General features: G+C 33.8%; 1 protein-coding gene and 3 long non-coding RNA genes across 9 annotated transcripts; 1 reads left to right on the top strand and 3 right to left on the bottom strand.

Annotated features, from left to right (window-relative positions):
- Nucleotides 1-180: 180 nt before the first annotated feature.
- LOC135146260 (sideroflexin-5-like) lies at nt 181-3,442 on the top strand. 4 transcript variants are annotated; one of them, XM_064078416.1, is made up of 11 exons: nt 181-208; nt 1,687-1,759; nt 1,814-1,920; nt 1,976-2,100; nt 2,176-2,316; nt 2,486-2,565; nt 2,712-2,780; nt 2,829-2,879; nt 2,937-3,086; nt 3,144-3,218; nt 3,278-3,442. In XM_064078416.1, the coding sequence occupies exons 2-11, from the start codon at nt 1,703-1,705 to the stop codon at nt 3,374-3,376; spliced, it is 954 nt and encodes a 317-aa protein (XP_063934486.1). In that variant the 5' UTR covers nt 181-208; nt 1,687-1,702; the 3' UTR covers nt 3,377-3,442. The 4 variants fall into 4 exon arrangements, with proteins under 4 accessions (XP_063934486.1, XP_063934488.1, XP_063934487.1 ...); XM_064078418.1 differs by lacking the exon at nt 181-208 and having other exon boundaries at nt 1,674-1,766; nt 1,877-1,920; XM_064078417.1 differs by lacking the exon at nt 181-208 and having other exon boundaries at nt 1,712-1,759; nt 1,811-1,920.
- On the bottom strand, nt 3,374-5,105 carry LOC135146261 (uncharacterized). 3 transcript variants are annotated; one of them, XR_010283763.1, is made up of 6 exons: nt 4,889-5,105; nt 4,060-4,824; nt 3,890-3,991; nt 3,718-3,837; nt 3,580-3,667; nt 3,374-3,526 (listed from the first exon to the last, which is right to left on the bottom strand). It is a non-coding gene; the product is annotated as an uncharacterized LOC135146261 (long non-coding RNA). The 3 variants fall into 3 exon arrangements; XR_010283762.1 differs by having other exon boundaries at nt 3,374-3,667; nt 4,060-4,510; nt 4,597-4,824; XR_010283761.1 differs by having other exon boundaries at nt 3,374-3,667.
- Nucleotides 5,106-14,605: 9,500 nt separating this feature from the next.
- LOC135146277 (uncharacterized) lies at nt 14,606-15,245 on the bottom strand. Its single transcript, XR_010283768.1, has 3 exons — nt 15,174-15,245; nt 15,073-15,121; nt 14,606-15,011 (listed from the first exon to the last, which is right to left on the bottom strand). It is a non-coding gene; the product is annotated as an uncharacterized LOC135146277 (long non-coding RNA).
- A 544-nt stretch (nt 15,246-15,789) lies between these two features.
- On the bottom strand, nt 15,790-16,715 carry LOC135146279 (uncharacterized). Its single transcript, XR_010283769.1, has 3 exons — nt 16,661-16,715; nt 16,237-16,574; nt 15,790-16,165 (listed from the first exon to the last, which is right to left on the bottom strand). It is a non-coding gene; the product is annotated as an uncharacterized LOC135146279 (long non-coding RNA).

Raw genomic sequence — 16,715 nt, 5'->3', positions numbered from 1 at the left:
TCTAATAGCTCGCTCTTAACAGAATTTAACTATTTATAAGATTATTTTTTCTTATACCTCAGAAGAAAATTTCGAAAAAATTACATTTTATTAATTTACCATGCTAGGTTTGACGATTTTCCTGTATCAATTCGACGTCTCCTATCTCGTAGAACTTACATTTAATTTATAGCGCTGTATAAAAGTAACAGGAAAAAAAGGAAAACAGGTATTATTAGATTGCCTCGCTCTCTTTTTTAAAAATTAAAGCTGTCTTGGAGTGCGTATTATAGACATATGCATATGGGTTTCAGGTAAACTTCCTAATTCCTACTCCACTCCTATATATGGTAACTTATTAGCCCCCCGTGAACTTTCATTGTCCAAACATCCTCTGTAGGTTAATCCCTGATACTCATTGGTGGCAATAATTTAAAGAGTTTGTCTGATAAATTACGGTTTTCGAAAAAAGTTAAAGATATAACATTTCCCTATTGGTGAATATTATCCAACTCTAACTTTGGACCTTGTGTCAAATCTAAAACTGGCAAAAAATTTTAAAGTTCAATTACTAATTAAAACTCCTAAAGATTTTATTTCATGGGACCCAAAATTCTAGTTAGTAAATATGCTATATATTAAGAGTGTATCCTAACAATATTATAGAACTAAAGCGCTTTAAAAAAACATTATAATTAGTACACCGATCTAGCGGCGTAAGTGCATTACATAAGATCTGGGTTTTACTGAGTACACAAGTCTAACTTCTTAACTGAAGTTAAATGCTCATTTGAAACATATCTTTTTGGATTTTATAAATTTAAATTTGAACAAATATTAAAAGTAGCTTCAGCATCCTAGTGGTCTAACCACCAAAGTAAATAATTTAGGAGGCAACTAAAATGTATTTGTGAAGAAAAAAGTGCAGGTTACACGTTCATGAGAAAAAAGAAACAAATTGAATAGATACTAGAGAGGGAAATTTATATGAAACTATGTCAGAGTATACATTAAAAATTATATAACTATAATCAAGTACTAAGTAGTCTGCGCTCGACTTACCGAGCATTAGAAGAAGTCAAAATAAAAGTTAACCACAACATTAATTGTCTCCAATAAATGCATAAAGGCGTCGCTATGTAAGGGTGGTTTCGTCTAATATCTAGAAGCGTAATAAAATTATTTTATTGTTGCCAACAGACGAAAATGGAGGTAGTTATAAGATTAATGCTTTAAAAACTTAACAATTTAAATTCAAGGTTTCTTTATTTCGTAAGTATATACATATATTACTTTTCTTAAAAGTTTTTACCCCACAACTTTGTAACTTTAAAGTTACAACTTTATATTAAAAATTCTATTCTAACGTTGTGCAAATTGCTAAGTAAACATTAAATTATTGTTTCGGTTCTTTAGCTCAAACTTATATGTATAGCTGTTAATGGTCTTTTAATAAAACCATTATTACCTGAAAATGCAAGCTGTAATTACTTTCTTACCCAAGCAGAATGATAAGATCGTTTCTTTATTTTTAAAAAGTATTCTCTTTATGGCAAGCTATTCTTAAGTATTGGTGTGCATTTAAAAATAATTTAGATCGAATTAATTAAATTTACTTTGTAACCAATACTGTGGTTTACGGGGTCCTCTGTATACATTTTTAAAAGTTTTGTCGCTTTAAGACCTTTTAAACCAGTTCCGAGTTAGAGTTTCACTTACAGAAATGGGTGATGGTTCATCGCGTCTTCTTGATCAAACATTTGTTGATCGGTTACGGAAGGTCCTTGGTCTGGTTTTGTTATTTAAACTTTGTAGTTTTATACTTAAATAGTAGATGTTTGATATTTCGGATCCTCGTTGCCTTCTTCCTAAAGTATTTTTTGGTATATCAACTAAGGAAGCTGTTGATCTTGCTTTGAATCCTGAGCGTTCAGACGTTTCGTAATAACTAATAACTTTAACTCTATTTAATAAAATCTATTTTGACGTTTTAAAGTAAAGAGATTCTCCTTGCTGCAAAGAAAATAAGAGCTGCTAACGTTCATCCTGACACCAACCAAATAATCTTCCCAGCTTTCAGGATGTGCGGTTACGCGTTATTTAACGCTCCCATTACTTGTGGTAAATTCGTTATTATATTAATAATAATCATTATAATATAAAATTAAATTATTTAATTATTTACTTTTTTTGCAGGAATGCTTATTCCAGGGCAATCCTTATTAAAGCGTATTTTTTGGCAAGCTCTCAATCAGACTCATAACGCGGCTATTAACTACTCTAATCGTAACGCATCTCAAGAGACGTCCATGGCCACGGTTCTTCAGGGCTACTTAGGTTGAAAAAATAGTTTTATGGCCTACATTTAATGTATATAATACTCTAAAGTGTCCGTCTTCTAGATACCAGCTGTTGTATTGTTAAAAGCTTAGATTGTATTATTATGGCAATTGAAGTACTTCGAGTACAATAGTTTTAAGCTCTTATCTAAGCCACCCCCTTACAGGCGCCCTTATTAGTTCTGTGAGTATAGTAGTTGGCCTAGGCGAAACAGTAAAGCGGTTGAAATTCTCAGCAAAAACGAAAGTAAGTTTAAAAATACGAGTATGACGCGTGATTTTCGTCACTTAAAGTTTCTAACAATTTTATAGCCTTCTCCCTATAACTCTTTAACAGAATAGTTGCTTATATGCAAATACTAAAGCCATAAATATGATATAGTTTTATTTTAGAATGTGCTAAGCAGGTTCATCCCGTTTCCTGCTGTTTCTGTTGCTGCTGTCTGTAACCTCGTTCTCATGGTATATTTGTGTAGTGAAGGTAAAAATTTTCTATTAATTTTTTAAAAGAGAAAAGCTGAACTGAAGACGGGGATCGACCTCTACGATGAAAGTGGAAAGGTGCTTCGCTGGATGTGCAGCGTATAACAAAACAGTTTACTGGTTGAGATCATATAGCTTTACGGGAATTCCCGAGTTGCTGCTGCGGAGGGGCTCTGGGCCACTGCGCTTACGAGAGTCGCCTTGTGCCTGCCAACTCTGTTGGTCCCTCCTGTCGTTATGCTGGCCTTAGAAAAAGGAGTGCTGAAGCGGCGCCCCCACTGGCAGGTCTACTGTTGCTGTCCCTTCTCTCAAATGTCTTGTTGAGGATGGTGTTGGCAATAGATCCCCGTGCAGAATATAGTGTGCGCAGTATCGTTTCTCGTGGGTCTTCCGTTTGCAATAGCTTTGTTTCCGCAGGTTTCGATAGCCTAAAGTTGTAAGGCATCCTGAGGTTTTACCTACTTTTCATATAAAAGGAGGGCTCTATTGAGGCTAGAAAACTTGAAAAAGAATTTCAAGGCTTAAAAATTTTAGATAAGCCCGTCACTCGGTTTTATTATAATAAAGGTCTATAAGCGCTATTTTATAACATAAAACAGCTTTGAAGTACGGTGAAACTCCCTTTTTTTATTTATAAGATTCATAAGACTTCAGTTTCCAATACGAACTTGAGCTTTCTTAAAAATTCTAATTCCCTCTCTAAGGCATTAATCTTCGAGTTCAATCTAAAAATTGTATATTCTACTCTCTATTGGCCTTGGTGTAGCAAGAAAAGAACTCTTCTCTTATATTCAAGGAGCTTTCTGGCGACAGTATACAACTTAAGCCGCCCTCACTAGTTTTTTCTGCTTTTCTATTGAACATAACTGATATGAAGTAATATAATAGCGGGAGCATTTCAAAAGAACGATTCTACCTTTTGCCCTTTTTAACTGAGGGCTCAGACAAACGTTTGAGAACAGTAGATCTCCAGACGCCTCTGAAAGTAACTTTCGAGTGCGTACCTCCAAATATTCTTCAGACTCCTGCGAAAAGACTAAGCAAGTTTTAGAAGGAAAATTGACCGCTATTTCATAGGAAACAAATACCTGCAGAAAGGATGGTCACGGGTAGGGCAACGGCTACCAACGCTGTGACCATGGTGATGGAAGCTATTATCTTTCCTAGAGTCGTTCTAGGCGTGAGATCCCCTGTTTTACAGAAGTGTTTAACAACAGTTATCAAGGCAGAGTATATTAACTTTTTAAAGGGCGAGTACCGTATCCTACCGTTGTAAGCGTAACGATGCACCACCAAAGCGAAGCTGGAATATCTTGAAAGTCGGTAGGTTGACCTTTTAGCTTCCCTTCAGAGTGGATGTAAAGGCCAGTAATAGGGTCTGTATTCGCGTAACTCACGATCACTTAATATTTATTAGCATTTGAAAACCTCTAGTGCAGGAGACCGTCTCAGCATAATAAATAAGTGTAGAGAAAAACACCGTGTATATTGCTATAAATATCAGTAAAAACAAAACACCTACGTTATGTTAATGAGGGGATCTTGGGTGAGTATAGGATCAGGGATCGCACTAAAAAGATAAGTGATAGATATACCTTTTAAAGCAATTTTTAGGGACTTTAAAAGAATCCGAAGTATGTTGGAATGCTTTGCATATTTAAAGAGGTCAAAAAGCCGCAAAAGTCGTAATAAGTTTACATATCTCAGTTCTAATATAGCAGTAGTAAATAATATATTAAAGTAGATCTTCACAGGGAAGCAAGCCCTTTTTAATTAAAATAAAAGCTTTGTTTACCTTTAGGACCGAGCTCCCCAGCTCTCTTATATTTGAAGGAAATAATAAAAGGTACGAACGAGAGGAAATCAGATAAATTATATAGATCGAAAAAAAAAATTAATGGTTGACTTGAGGTCATAAAACGACCGAAATAATCCACAACAAATATGGAGAAAAAAAAAATCTCGGCTTTTAAAAAAAAATTGTTATTTCTTAAACTCCATTTGATTAAGTTCCAGGAAGATTCTAAAAAGATAAAACAAAAGGCAAGAGAGCGACTGAAAGCTGTAAAGTTGTGAATGTAGTTTACCTAATACGAGACATACACTGGACAATAGCACGGTAATGATCATGAGAAAATGCCATACATATGAACATTTATTAAGTCCGCTTAATTCGCTCAAAGTGAAGTTGATGAACTGCCTAGTCTTCTCGATCTTCTCACAATAAAAGCAGACTTTAATGTTATACAAAGATAGAACCATATCTTTATATTTATTAAGTTTACACTTAATACTTATCATAATAACTTTAAAATGAACTGCTATAATATTTATAATGAGTTTTTAGAAATAGCACATAACCACAAAAACTTAGGTTTAATTGATCCTCATATTTTTAAAGTTCATCTGTTTAAATTTTTTAACATTTTTACCAAATTTAGATTAAGCAATAACGTCGGTGGTAGTGTTGTATCAAGCCATATTCAAGATAAAATTAATAAATATTAACGCATTAATTCCATATAAATTTTTTTTATAAATTAATCTTCATATCCAAGAAAGTTAATCTTACCGATTAATACTATTTCGGAAATTTAAATATATTTTATATAAAAAAATTACATCCAGTAAAAGTAAGCTTTACTAGCGTAAACAATTTTGTCTTGAAAAATTTTTTACTAGATTTTATTTTTATTGATAACATATGTACATTAAATTCCATTAAATAAAGGTCAACTCACCGCCACTACAGCACGTAAAGTTGATTTTTGACTTAACCGCTTTCCTGATGGATTGAAGGCCCTTACCTGCGAGCGAGGACGCCTTATTCGAGTAGCTACGGTGTCAGAACGCCCCAAAGATGAATTAACACTTAATGGACTAATCAGGGCGTTAAGTAAAAAGCTATTGGCGCACCATGTAGGAGACAAATTTGAGTAATATACGGAACACAACCGTAACGTCGCGTTTTTTTTCTAAAAGTTTATTAGGTAATACAAAAACTCAGCGCGTTTACCATTAACTACTATGGAGACGGTGACTTTGTAGCTGAAAATAATGCTGACAGAGGGACACTTTTTGTTGCCCACCGTGCTACCCAGTATGCGCCACCTGCTTGTATAGCTGCTAATGAAGTGCTTTGGGGTCCAACTTCCCGCCGAGGTCGAGGAACAGATAAAGTCGAGAATCATACTCGAACATTGAGATTACTGATGCTTTACCGAGATGAAAGAAACATGACCTCGACGTTATCGCCAACGTGATGTTAAAGCAATTACTAATGGTTGCAGTAGGAGGTCTATGCTGCCTCATCTTCATTGCGCTGGAAGACGTCAACTATTATAATGCTCCCAAAGACACCACGACCAGCATTTACGCTAAGCAAATACAGGCCTATCAGCCTATTATCAGCCGATGGCAAAGGTACTGAGGCTCCTTGTCAGAGCTCCTGTTTGGATTTCGACAAGGAACTTGACGACTCAAAAACTCCTTTCCCCGTCAGAGTGGAAAATCGATGCATTCAATGTTGAGAAGGCAACGAGCACTATCTTCAACCGACTTTGGTACAAGGGTTTCTTTCACCAACTGTTCGCCGTAGCTCTTCCCACTGTTCTTTTTAACGTGATTACATCTTTCCTTGAGGGCTGCGCCTTGGATATAAGTGCGGGCGATGCGCGCTCAACCACCGGAGCATCACAAGGATTTCTTTTATCACCCCTACTCTTTGCACTTTAGGTGCGCGGAGTCCCACAGCCTGACGACCCCTACGCGTTGATTGCCTTTTATGCGGATGACATGGTTATCTTCTCCTCGTCAAAGTCATCCTCTTTGTTGCGCCAGCATCCGCAGTACTACCTACTGACGCTTGCTAACCGGTTAGTTGAAAAGTACTATTAATGCGGAAAAGAGTGAGGGCCTTTTTATCACGAAAAAGCGCACGAAAACTATATTGCGAGGCAGTACACTAATCAAATACCGGCAGTGAATGTAAATTACGAAGTCTGGGACGGCGCATGCTATCGCCGACCACGCGATAGACTCTTCATACATAATATGGGTTGGGGGTAGAATTATTTTTAATATGTATGAGATTGCTCTAACCCAAGCTTAAAGCTAATGTGTACACTATCACTTTCTATTGAGAACTTGTAAATCAGGTGTTTTCTTTTACGACACGATCAAAAACCAGGAAAAGGTATATTCTTAATCATAAACTTGCTATACGCCGAACATGCTAGCACCGCACAGTGCACTTTAATTAAATTATTTGCGTTTTAAACGTCATTGTTGCTATTTAAAGGTTTAGAAAAATCATTAATTTTTTTCTTAAAAAGAAACTCTTTAAAAGATAATTATGATATCGATGCGCACTGCTGTTCTATATATGATATATTATTTTAAAAATATTAAGGCCCCCTTCGGGCAGATACCTTTTTAGGACCACTTGACTTTCCTACTTATTGATATCAAATCTGCTAAAACTGCTGAAGGCTTTAATTATATGCCATGGCAAAGAAGATCAAATAATAAACTGTCAGCGGGTGATCCATTAAAACCCGCCAATACTTTTCCTCAAAACACCCAAAAAATTTTAAATATAATCGTACTAAAAAAAATTTCTTTTAGTCACACTATGAAAAAAAATATATTTTTAATTTTATCGGTTCAGCAAGATATGATTCCTGAAAACTTCTTAGTCGTCACTGTAAAATAACCTATAACGTATTTCCGAAAATTGAATATTTAGTTTTAAAAGGCAGCTAATGAAAGAAACATAACGTTTAACGCTACAACGCCGCTACTTCGTTATATATAGGGATTAACTTTAATTACGTAATTAGTCACGCGCCATAGCGCTTCTTACACTTTCTAACACCTCAGTTACTTCATACTTTAAACAATATTTTACAGTTATTAAAAATTCTCTAATATCAAATAAAAACTGGCGCTTTAACAATGAATTTTTCAAAAGAAGTATGAAGGCAGTAAATAAGGTATTCTCCAAAGGGTTCACTCTTTATGCCTTAAAATGTTTTTCAGTAAGTCATAAAGTCTTAATGAGATGGGAGAAGTGATAAACCCTAAGCACCTCACTAAGTTTAAAAAATATTCCACGACTTATTAATCCAATGTGTTGTTAGACAGACTAATAATTTGATACCACAAAAAAAACAGGGGCCGTCGTACGACGCCAAAAAGCGTTTGATAACATTTGGCAAGTAGAACTGGTTGATAGACTTTGTAAAGGTATATCAAAGAGACCTATGAAATCTGCTACGCAACAGAACAAATACTCATCACTTTCCCTCTCTATTAAGCCAACTAAATAATTTTATCGGGGCTGCGGCAACTCATTTACCTTGTCCAAAATTAATATTTGATGTCAACGCTAAGAGGATTAGAGCGCAATACTGTTTCTTTAAAATAAAATATGAAAACCGACAGTTTCGTAACTTAAGTTTATTTTAATTATGAGAGAAAGCAATTTTATAATTTAAAAATTATTATGTAAAAGTAATAGGAAAATGAATCTAGCCTTCTGTTATTTTCTATTTTGATTTTTTTTTGATAATTATGCTTTTCTTATCCAAATAAACTACGGTTCACGACTTGGCTTATAAGTTGATATATATCATTTAAGACAGTCATATACTTAAAAAGTTGAGAGGCCTACTTATAAAGGTGGGCTCCAACATCTTTAGGGCATGCTCTAAAATATAAAGATTTGTCTAATATGATAACATATTATAATTTTATGTTTTTACTTATGTTATCATTCTGTACATTATTGTAGGTATTCACCCAACACTTTAAAAACAATACCGAAAATGTCTCTATATACGTGTAAATACATTTATTTTCAAGGTTGTTTCTTTAGGCCCTCTTTACAATGGATATAATTCAACTCTTAAGTTATTTACTATTTCCTTCAAGTAAAAAAAACAATAAGACATGAAGTAATTTCTAGGAAAAAAAAAAACTTTAGCAACTTTGTGACTTCGCAATACAAATACTCTAGCTATTATTTCCGTATCAAATTTTTTTTTAATACATTTAGTGAAGTTTAAGCAGAAATTTTTTTTTTTTCCACTTCATATAATTTTTTATTCAGGAAGGATCATCTTGAGAATTTACACTCATCTTAACGACTAATACAACAAAGTAAAAGTTAATATCATCACAATTTGGTGAAGATTTAATCGCCGTTAATAGCTTCATAACCTGAGGTCAACTGAATATACATTTTCTAGTTTTCCTTTAATTTTTTAATATATAAATAACATATACCCAAGATGTATATGCATTTTGGTAATCAAGAGGATAAAGAGGTCAGGAAAAGATAATTAAATTTCCTTAAGTTTTTATACAATTTATTAAAGGTTGGGCCATGTTACAGCGACCAGATGTATTCATCGTTATTACTTTTCTGCCACGAAAAAAGTTGTATATAGCTTTCTCTTTATAATTAATTTTTTTTAAAAAAAATTTATTATTTAAAGTACTTCCAGGCCTACAGCTTCCATAGTTTTCTAGGTTAATCTTGAAAGCTTTCTGCTATAAATAATCGATCCAAATCCTAGAGAATTTCATGCACTAGCTATTATTTTTCTTAAAAATTAAAAAAAAAAGATCTTCTGGTAAATTTATGGCTTTGAAAAGGCCGAAAATGTTTTTAATTTGGCGAATTCTTGTTTCCCAGTCCTTGTAAGGTTACATTTCTGTGATCTTTTTAAGCTCAGCAAAGTTTCGGCAAGCATCGATATAATCGTTGCCTTTTAAAGTAGTTCCAATGGTTGTACATCTAAGGTAAATCTTGGGATTAAGTTAGCCAAGAAGCTAAATTAAGAATTTCAGTTGACCTTTTCTCTCTATTCAACAAGCTAACACCCGTACGTACAAGGTATTTATAATGCAATCTTTTTAAAAATGCAATGAAAAGTTTAAAATAATTTTTAACAAGATTATAAAGGCCAATTAACTCAAACGTAGGGACTTCAAAGGAATGTATGCCGGAAGTTAAAATGCAAATACATGCATAAAGTATCCGGACTTACTTGTCCGAAACAAAGATTTCTCGTGTGTAATGCAAAGCAACTTAACAATTAATATTAGTTCTACCTAGGCTTTTTTCGCTCTTTAGTTAAGAGGCGCTATGTTATATACGAAAGGACTAAAGCTGAAGGGCAAATTAGAAATAACAAAACAAAAGAGACCGTATAACTGCATTTAATCTAAAACTTTAAGGCTCCTCAAATAAGCTAAAGTACATTAAAGAATAGGGTATGTCCGAATTAAAGTTCCTCTTTAGTAAAATTTTGTAATTTAGAGTAATTTATAATTAAATTTAAGATATTGCGAATTTCTTTGTTGCCAATGTCGTACCAGGTCGTTAGGACATCACACCTTAGTGGTTGATTTCTTGTTTCTTTTAGGTAGGCATCACTTTTTAAATTGGTGGATATCTGATAAAGGTAGTGAGCAAAATTTTCGTTTTTTCTTATTAAAGAATTAATAGACTACAACTTTTATACGCACATTATTTCTAGTTCACTGTCAGGATTTTTTAATATAGTATTTTAAGAAAGAGATAATAAAGAAGTAGAGTACAAGCTAGTTTAAATGCCGAAACCTTTAGAGGGTAAGGGTAAAGCTATTAGAGTAGAAAAGAATTTACCAGCAATGTTTTCTATTAGTTTAGAGAAGCAACTTGTAATTTTGAAGTCTTGGGTAGTTAACGGTTCAAGTATAGTTACTTGGACTAGATTTTTCAAGTTAAAGTTTTATATCACTATGAAAAAATGTTAGGAACTTTTAAAATTTGTTTGCCCCTTAGTAAGTTTATTAATTAAATTAACCTTTTTATCAATTTTTTTCGTTCCGCATAATGTATAATTTCTTTTACAATTATAAATAATAATTAGTATCTCGTAAGTAGTTAATTTAAATAGTCAACAATTATTTTTAATTGGATTTCATTTATTATATAAGTTCCTTCAATTTACAAATTATATTACTTTGTTTAAATTTATTTGACTATCAGTAATAAAAGCTTTTTTTTGTTAATATAAAGCCTTACTAAAATAAATATTTTCTACTAACTTTGTAATTCCTAATTACTTCTAAACAACTAAATAATAAAATAATCACTTTATAGATCAAAACCCCTTACGTTTTAGCGCTGTAGATCGGAACCTATAACATTTACTATTAGCTACAATATGGACCAATTAAATTATAAACTGGAGATCAAAATCGAACAAAATACAAGTCGAACAAACACAAGCAGACAGCGAGCGAGTCACTTTTTTATTTATAAGACTGGCTTACTACATCGCGGTCTTTTTCAGCTAATTAATTACGCTCTCGGTTAAGACCTTACCGCTACTTTGTATCTTACTAAAAATCTTTCCGTTAGTATTTGGTTCCACGTGATATGTAAACCTATACATTTGTGATATGATATTATTTCAACTTTTATTAAAAAAAAAAGAAAAGTTAATTCTAACAAGGCATGCGACAGCCTTCTCTGTAGAAGTATATTTTTATGTTACTACATTTCTAGTTTTTAGTTAATTTCTTTATGAAATTGTCTGCTAAGTAAACAGGTACTAAACGCGTGATTTTACTAGAAAACGGTTTTCTTACACCCTTAACATGGAGTTTATAATGGACTTAGGTGCCGAGTGGTCTTTATTTTTTGAATATATTTTTTTTCCGCTGTAATATTTCATTATGCAATTTATAAACAATTATTCAAATTTTAAGTACTATAAAAATAATCTTTTTAACCTTTTATAAGTTCTCGATGAAATAAGAAATTACATACATAAGAAATTAACCAAATTATTACGACGGCACATTTATTTTTTAAATAAATATATATATACTGCATACTCTTCAGATAGCAAATTAACTTTTATTGTGAGAGGTCCTCTCACTTCTTTGTTGTTTGTTCGTTGTTTCAAAAAAAAAAATTGCTAAAATTAAATTTAGCAATAAATTTTAATCTTTTGTTGCTTTTAAGTAAGAGCCAGCTACTTAGAGGTCAGTTAAAACCTACAATAACTCTAATGATAAGTCGAGGTATAACAGCAAATTTTTTAATAATTCTGAGCGATGTACAAATGTACTACCTCTATTGGTACGCTAAATACAAGCGGTCAGAACATTTGCCTATCATAAGCTTAGATTATATTTAGGTGAATTTATATAGACTGAAAATTCTGATAAGCGAGCTACCATTCCTTTATCAACTCTTATGAGGGCGAGTTTATTTAAAAAATGTTAAAGGCGTAATAGAGAATAGTGTCGGTGAAATCTAACTAGTGAGGAACCATCACACTATTATTTTCTGTTAAATTTAACTATACCCATCTAATTTATTTTAAAGGAATCTAAATACACACGAAGTACAGCCTAATAAAACTTGCTCACTACTACTTATTTTTCCTCCCTTTTACCCTCGTGATTTTTTTTTGGGTGCACTAATTTTTTGACATGTATATTTTTAACATGTACCCTCATCATTTTAAAAAATAGGCCCAACCCCCTCCAAACCTTTGTAAGTTAAGTAATATTACTTTAAAAAATTGTGAATATGCAACCCAGCCAAAAAATAAATATTCTTCCCAGCTTCTCATGTATGGAAGGCCCGGAAGAACTTTTTACTATGTTAAATAATAATTTAACTATAACTTTTAAAAAAATGGTAAACAAAAGAGTAATAACTAATAAATAATTACTAGTGGTAGTAAATCAATATCTATAATCAATAGTAATAGTTAAATAACCATAGAGTAAATTACAGATATTATAAAATATTTTTAACTACTGTAGAAATGATGGAGTTTTACTAATAATCTTTTAAATTTTATCTACAAAGCCAGTGAAAGTACACTCTCTACAAAATTTTATAATCAATGCTCAAAGGAACTTCATAATATCGGCATAAGTTACTCATGGCACTTACAGGCATCTCTGCAAGGCCAATTTATTAGCAACGACTGTAGTATGCCAGTGGGATAAACTTTCTTACTAAATTATGTGATAGGATTATAACTTTGTGATAGTAGTACTTTTACCCTTTAGATATAGCTCTAAACATAGAACTTTATCCAACTCGAACTTGCCGTGGCTCAATGTATATATTTAAAAATGCGCTTATTAGCTAAGTGTGAAATTGTTTTTTGCTTGAGCAGTATACGTGCCTTTTTTGGATGTGGCTCTGTGCTCCTCGGCCTTTTAATTAAGATTTACACTATATATTATATCTGTTTACATAGTATTATATAATAATATTAACTTTAACTACTTACCTTTATGATGCATATATTAACGACTTCTGTATAAACTCTGCTGCTATGAGCCCCACTCTGCAGGCTACTAATTAGCAAATATTATGAATTAATAACCAGGATTAACGAGCTAAGAAAAAGCTAGAGGCCTTGAGAACGAAAATAGCTCACTTTGAGAATAGAAGTTGCGACAGTAATTTTTAAAAGATGTGTGGAAACTTTGGAATTACCCACTTACACCCTTCCTGAAGTTACTGAAAACCACTTAGGATAAAAATAAGCCTAAAAGGTGAAAGGAACTTTTTGATAAAATAGCTAATTATGATAATGTATATTTGGCCTTACAAATTCTAGATCAAGCAAATGTTTTCGGAGTGATACTTTATGATAGCGAGACTTTAAAGATTACAAAAGACGAGTCCAACCACGGTGAATAGATAATATTAATAATGATAGTAGTAGTAGCTTTAATCTTATTACTAATAGTTCCCATAATAGCGTCATTAATAATATAACTGTTAGCAACAACAGTAATAGTAAAATAATATATAAAGTAGTAAAAATAGAAATATTAATAGTAGAAATAATAGCAATGAGTATAATCACAATAAATATAATACTAGCTCTAATGAGGGTAACGACAACTTGAAAGGTATTAAAGACTCAGGGAAGTCTCTTTCAAGAACTACAAACTTAACTTATCAACAAATAGAAGACAAGTCACTAAATTTGATGCCTGTGGAATTAAAAGTGAACTCGACATTTCCATCCTCGAGGGGGGCCTGCGCACACAAAGCACCACATGACTCCGACCGGCTCGGATGCAAACGGTGGACGCTGTTAATAGTTAAAGGAAGCGTACGTTACCAATAGTGCTGGTGCACATACCCAGAACCGAAAGACAAAAGCTATTAAAACTGAAAACTATTTTTCATCATTAAATTAAAGTAAAGAACTTCGAAAAAGCAATCGCAATGGCCAGTACCATCGTTGCCAGATGCTTGGTCCCGCTGCAAGCTTTTACGCTGCGGTACCTCGGTGTGGGTCATTTGACCGCGGAGTGTCACCCAAAACATGGTACTCGTCTGCTAGATGTGCGAATTACGGCGAGGTTCGCGCCGCCAACTTCTCGAAACTGCAAAGGTTACCCGCAGAGGCCTTTATCAGTCGACCAGTACGCGACCACGACATCCGATTCCACTCCGAATTCTACCATCACCCCAACTGTGCCCTGTGCTTTCCACCAGAGAGCGAGACCGCACCAAGCACCCCCTGCAAAAGATTTAACATTGATAATGCAGACTTAGCTACTCAAACAGATAGTACAGCAACAGCAACCGACTTTATGACAACTTTTAACTATTATGACGATAAATTTCTCGACCCTGCCCAAGACTGCGAAAAGCTTATAATTTGTTTGCAATAGCTTTATAATTTTAAACTCTTAATGACATACGATCACTTTTTTGGAACGCAGAGAGCACCAAGAAGAAAAAATGCAAGGTGAAAGAATAGATGTCTGTGCCGTCTGCGAGATATAGCTCTCCCCAAATGTACCATCTAATATTTGAAACTTTGCGACGAAATCCCCAGGCTCGGTCGTGCGCCAGTGGGGAGGAGTAGCTATCCTGATCAAACGAAATATCTAACAAAATTAAATAGCATTGCCAGCTCTGCAGGTAATCGAGGTAGTTGGAATTACTCTCAACCTGGCTAGAGAGGGACCCATGACTGGATTGCAATCTGTCAACCACTCAGCCAACCATTTATGTTGTTCGATATTGACGCTCCTTTAGTGACTCCCCAACCCTTCTAGCCGGTGATCTTCACTGTAAACATTCTGCGTGGAACAGCTGGATTGCATCGGAACGGCTACATCCTTGAGGCTTAAGCTGAGAAATGCGGTTGAGAGGTTCTAGGGCGAGGAAGACGGCCACAATGGACGTGCCGGATCTAGCCGTGTTATAAATGTATACCTTCCAAAGGTTATTGAGGCACTGAATGAATTTTCGTCGGTGTTTGGACCTTAATTATAGTTTAGAGAAAATAAAAGTTTATGTTGTAAATCATAAACTACCAGATGGCTTCTATATGATACTTAGAGAAGAAGATCTGAGTTAGCTACGAGTAACAGGTAACTCGAAAAAGCTCGAGAAGAAACTTGTAGATTTTTCAGATAACGAGAAGGAAGAGTATATGTAAATACCCTTATATTTGACCGAATAGAAAAAGAACCGAAAATCTAGGAAAAAAACGAGGTGGAAACGGCATTAAAGAATTCATCAGATATATAGAGAAAAATTTTACGTTTGATTTGTAATAAGGTAACGAAATCTATGGTTCGAAGTTTGGTACCAAGAATCTATAGACTACGATGAGAACAACATAAAAAAGTACCATGAACTTAAACCCATAGAAGTTACTCTTGTATGGCGCAAGTGTAATACAAAAGATAGATTCAAGAGAAAAGCCTTCATTAAAGAATGCGAACAGCTTCTTATAGTAAGTCTACCTGAACCTTCCTTATAATATGATTAGAAACATTGCTTGGCTGTGGTGGTAAAACCTGAATTAAAGACGGCAACTAAGAGAAAGATTGAGAAGGGGCCCGAAAAGTTCATATGGTTGAGTGAAGCTTAACAAAACTTAATAAGCATTGCAACGTAAAAAGGTATGGTGTTTTCAAAGAAAGATTTATAAACTTTAAGGCGAGAAGGTATAAAATTTTTACTACTCTTGACTTTGCAAAGGGATTTATCAACGAGAATTTCACAAAACTTCTCGAAAATACTTCGCTGTTAACTTGCCAAATGGAAGGAGGTTCCAATAGACTGTAATACCATGCTATTACGTAGATGCACTTTTTAAATACCAAAAGGGTATGGACGAAGTGATTTCTGGAATAGGGAAACTTTTGTGTTTGCAAACGATTGTCTAACCAGCAGTAGAGATGAAGAGGGTCACTATAAAGATTTGTTAGCTTTAGTAGAAAGATGAGGTATATGGTCCAATTTTTTGAGTAGAAAATGTAACTTTGTCAAAAGTAATGTAAGGTGGTTTGCCAAGAAACTACGCATACGTTTGAGAAAAGAAAAAGATAAAAAAAAAAGAAAACAAAGAAGAATTAACAAGTTTCTTACAATCTTTGAACTACTGGAGAGCCTGCTTTCCCATTGAATTGATTATAATTGAGCCTTTAAGTAGTATGTCAAAAAACGGTAAATAGTTTGAGTGAGGGAACAGGAGGTTATCTTAAGCAAGATTTTTTCCAGCTTGTAAAGGGGAATTTATGAGTGGAGTTTGTACTTACTACTTGCCCCTTCATATTACAACTCGTGCAAGCGAAGTTGAAGAAGAGAGTTGCTCTGGCATATTATGTCGCATTTGTGAGCGCAAAACTTAAAGAAGCCCAAAAACGATATAGCATAGATAGAGAAGCTTTGGCTGTTTTCTGGTCAGAAACTATTTACAAAGGTCCCTTAGGATTATATAAAAACGAGTCTGATAGTGAAATTGTTAGGGGAGAGGACGTGTAACAATTAAAATGGGAGTTAAGATACATACCTAGTAGTGATACTGTAATTTAATACTTCAAGTCAGCTTTATAAAGATCGATTTT

This window comes from Zophobas morio, unplaced genomic scaffold (genome assembly GCF_036711695.1).
Source record: "Zophobas morio isolate AGI-343-1 ecotype UQ-CSIRO unplaced genomic scaffold, CSIRO_AGI_Zmor_V1 ptg000221l, whole genome shotgun sequence".
NCBI lineage: Eukaryota > Metazoa > Arthropoda > Insecta > Coleoptera > Tenebrionidae > Zophobas > Zophobas morio.
Note: the sequence above shows the minus strand (reverse complement) of the source record. Positions and strands in the feature narration are given on the sequence as shown.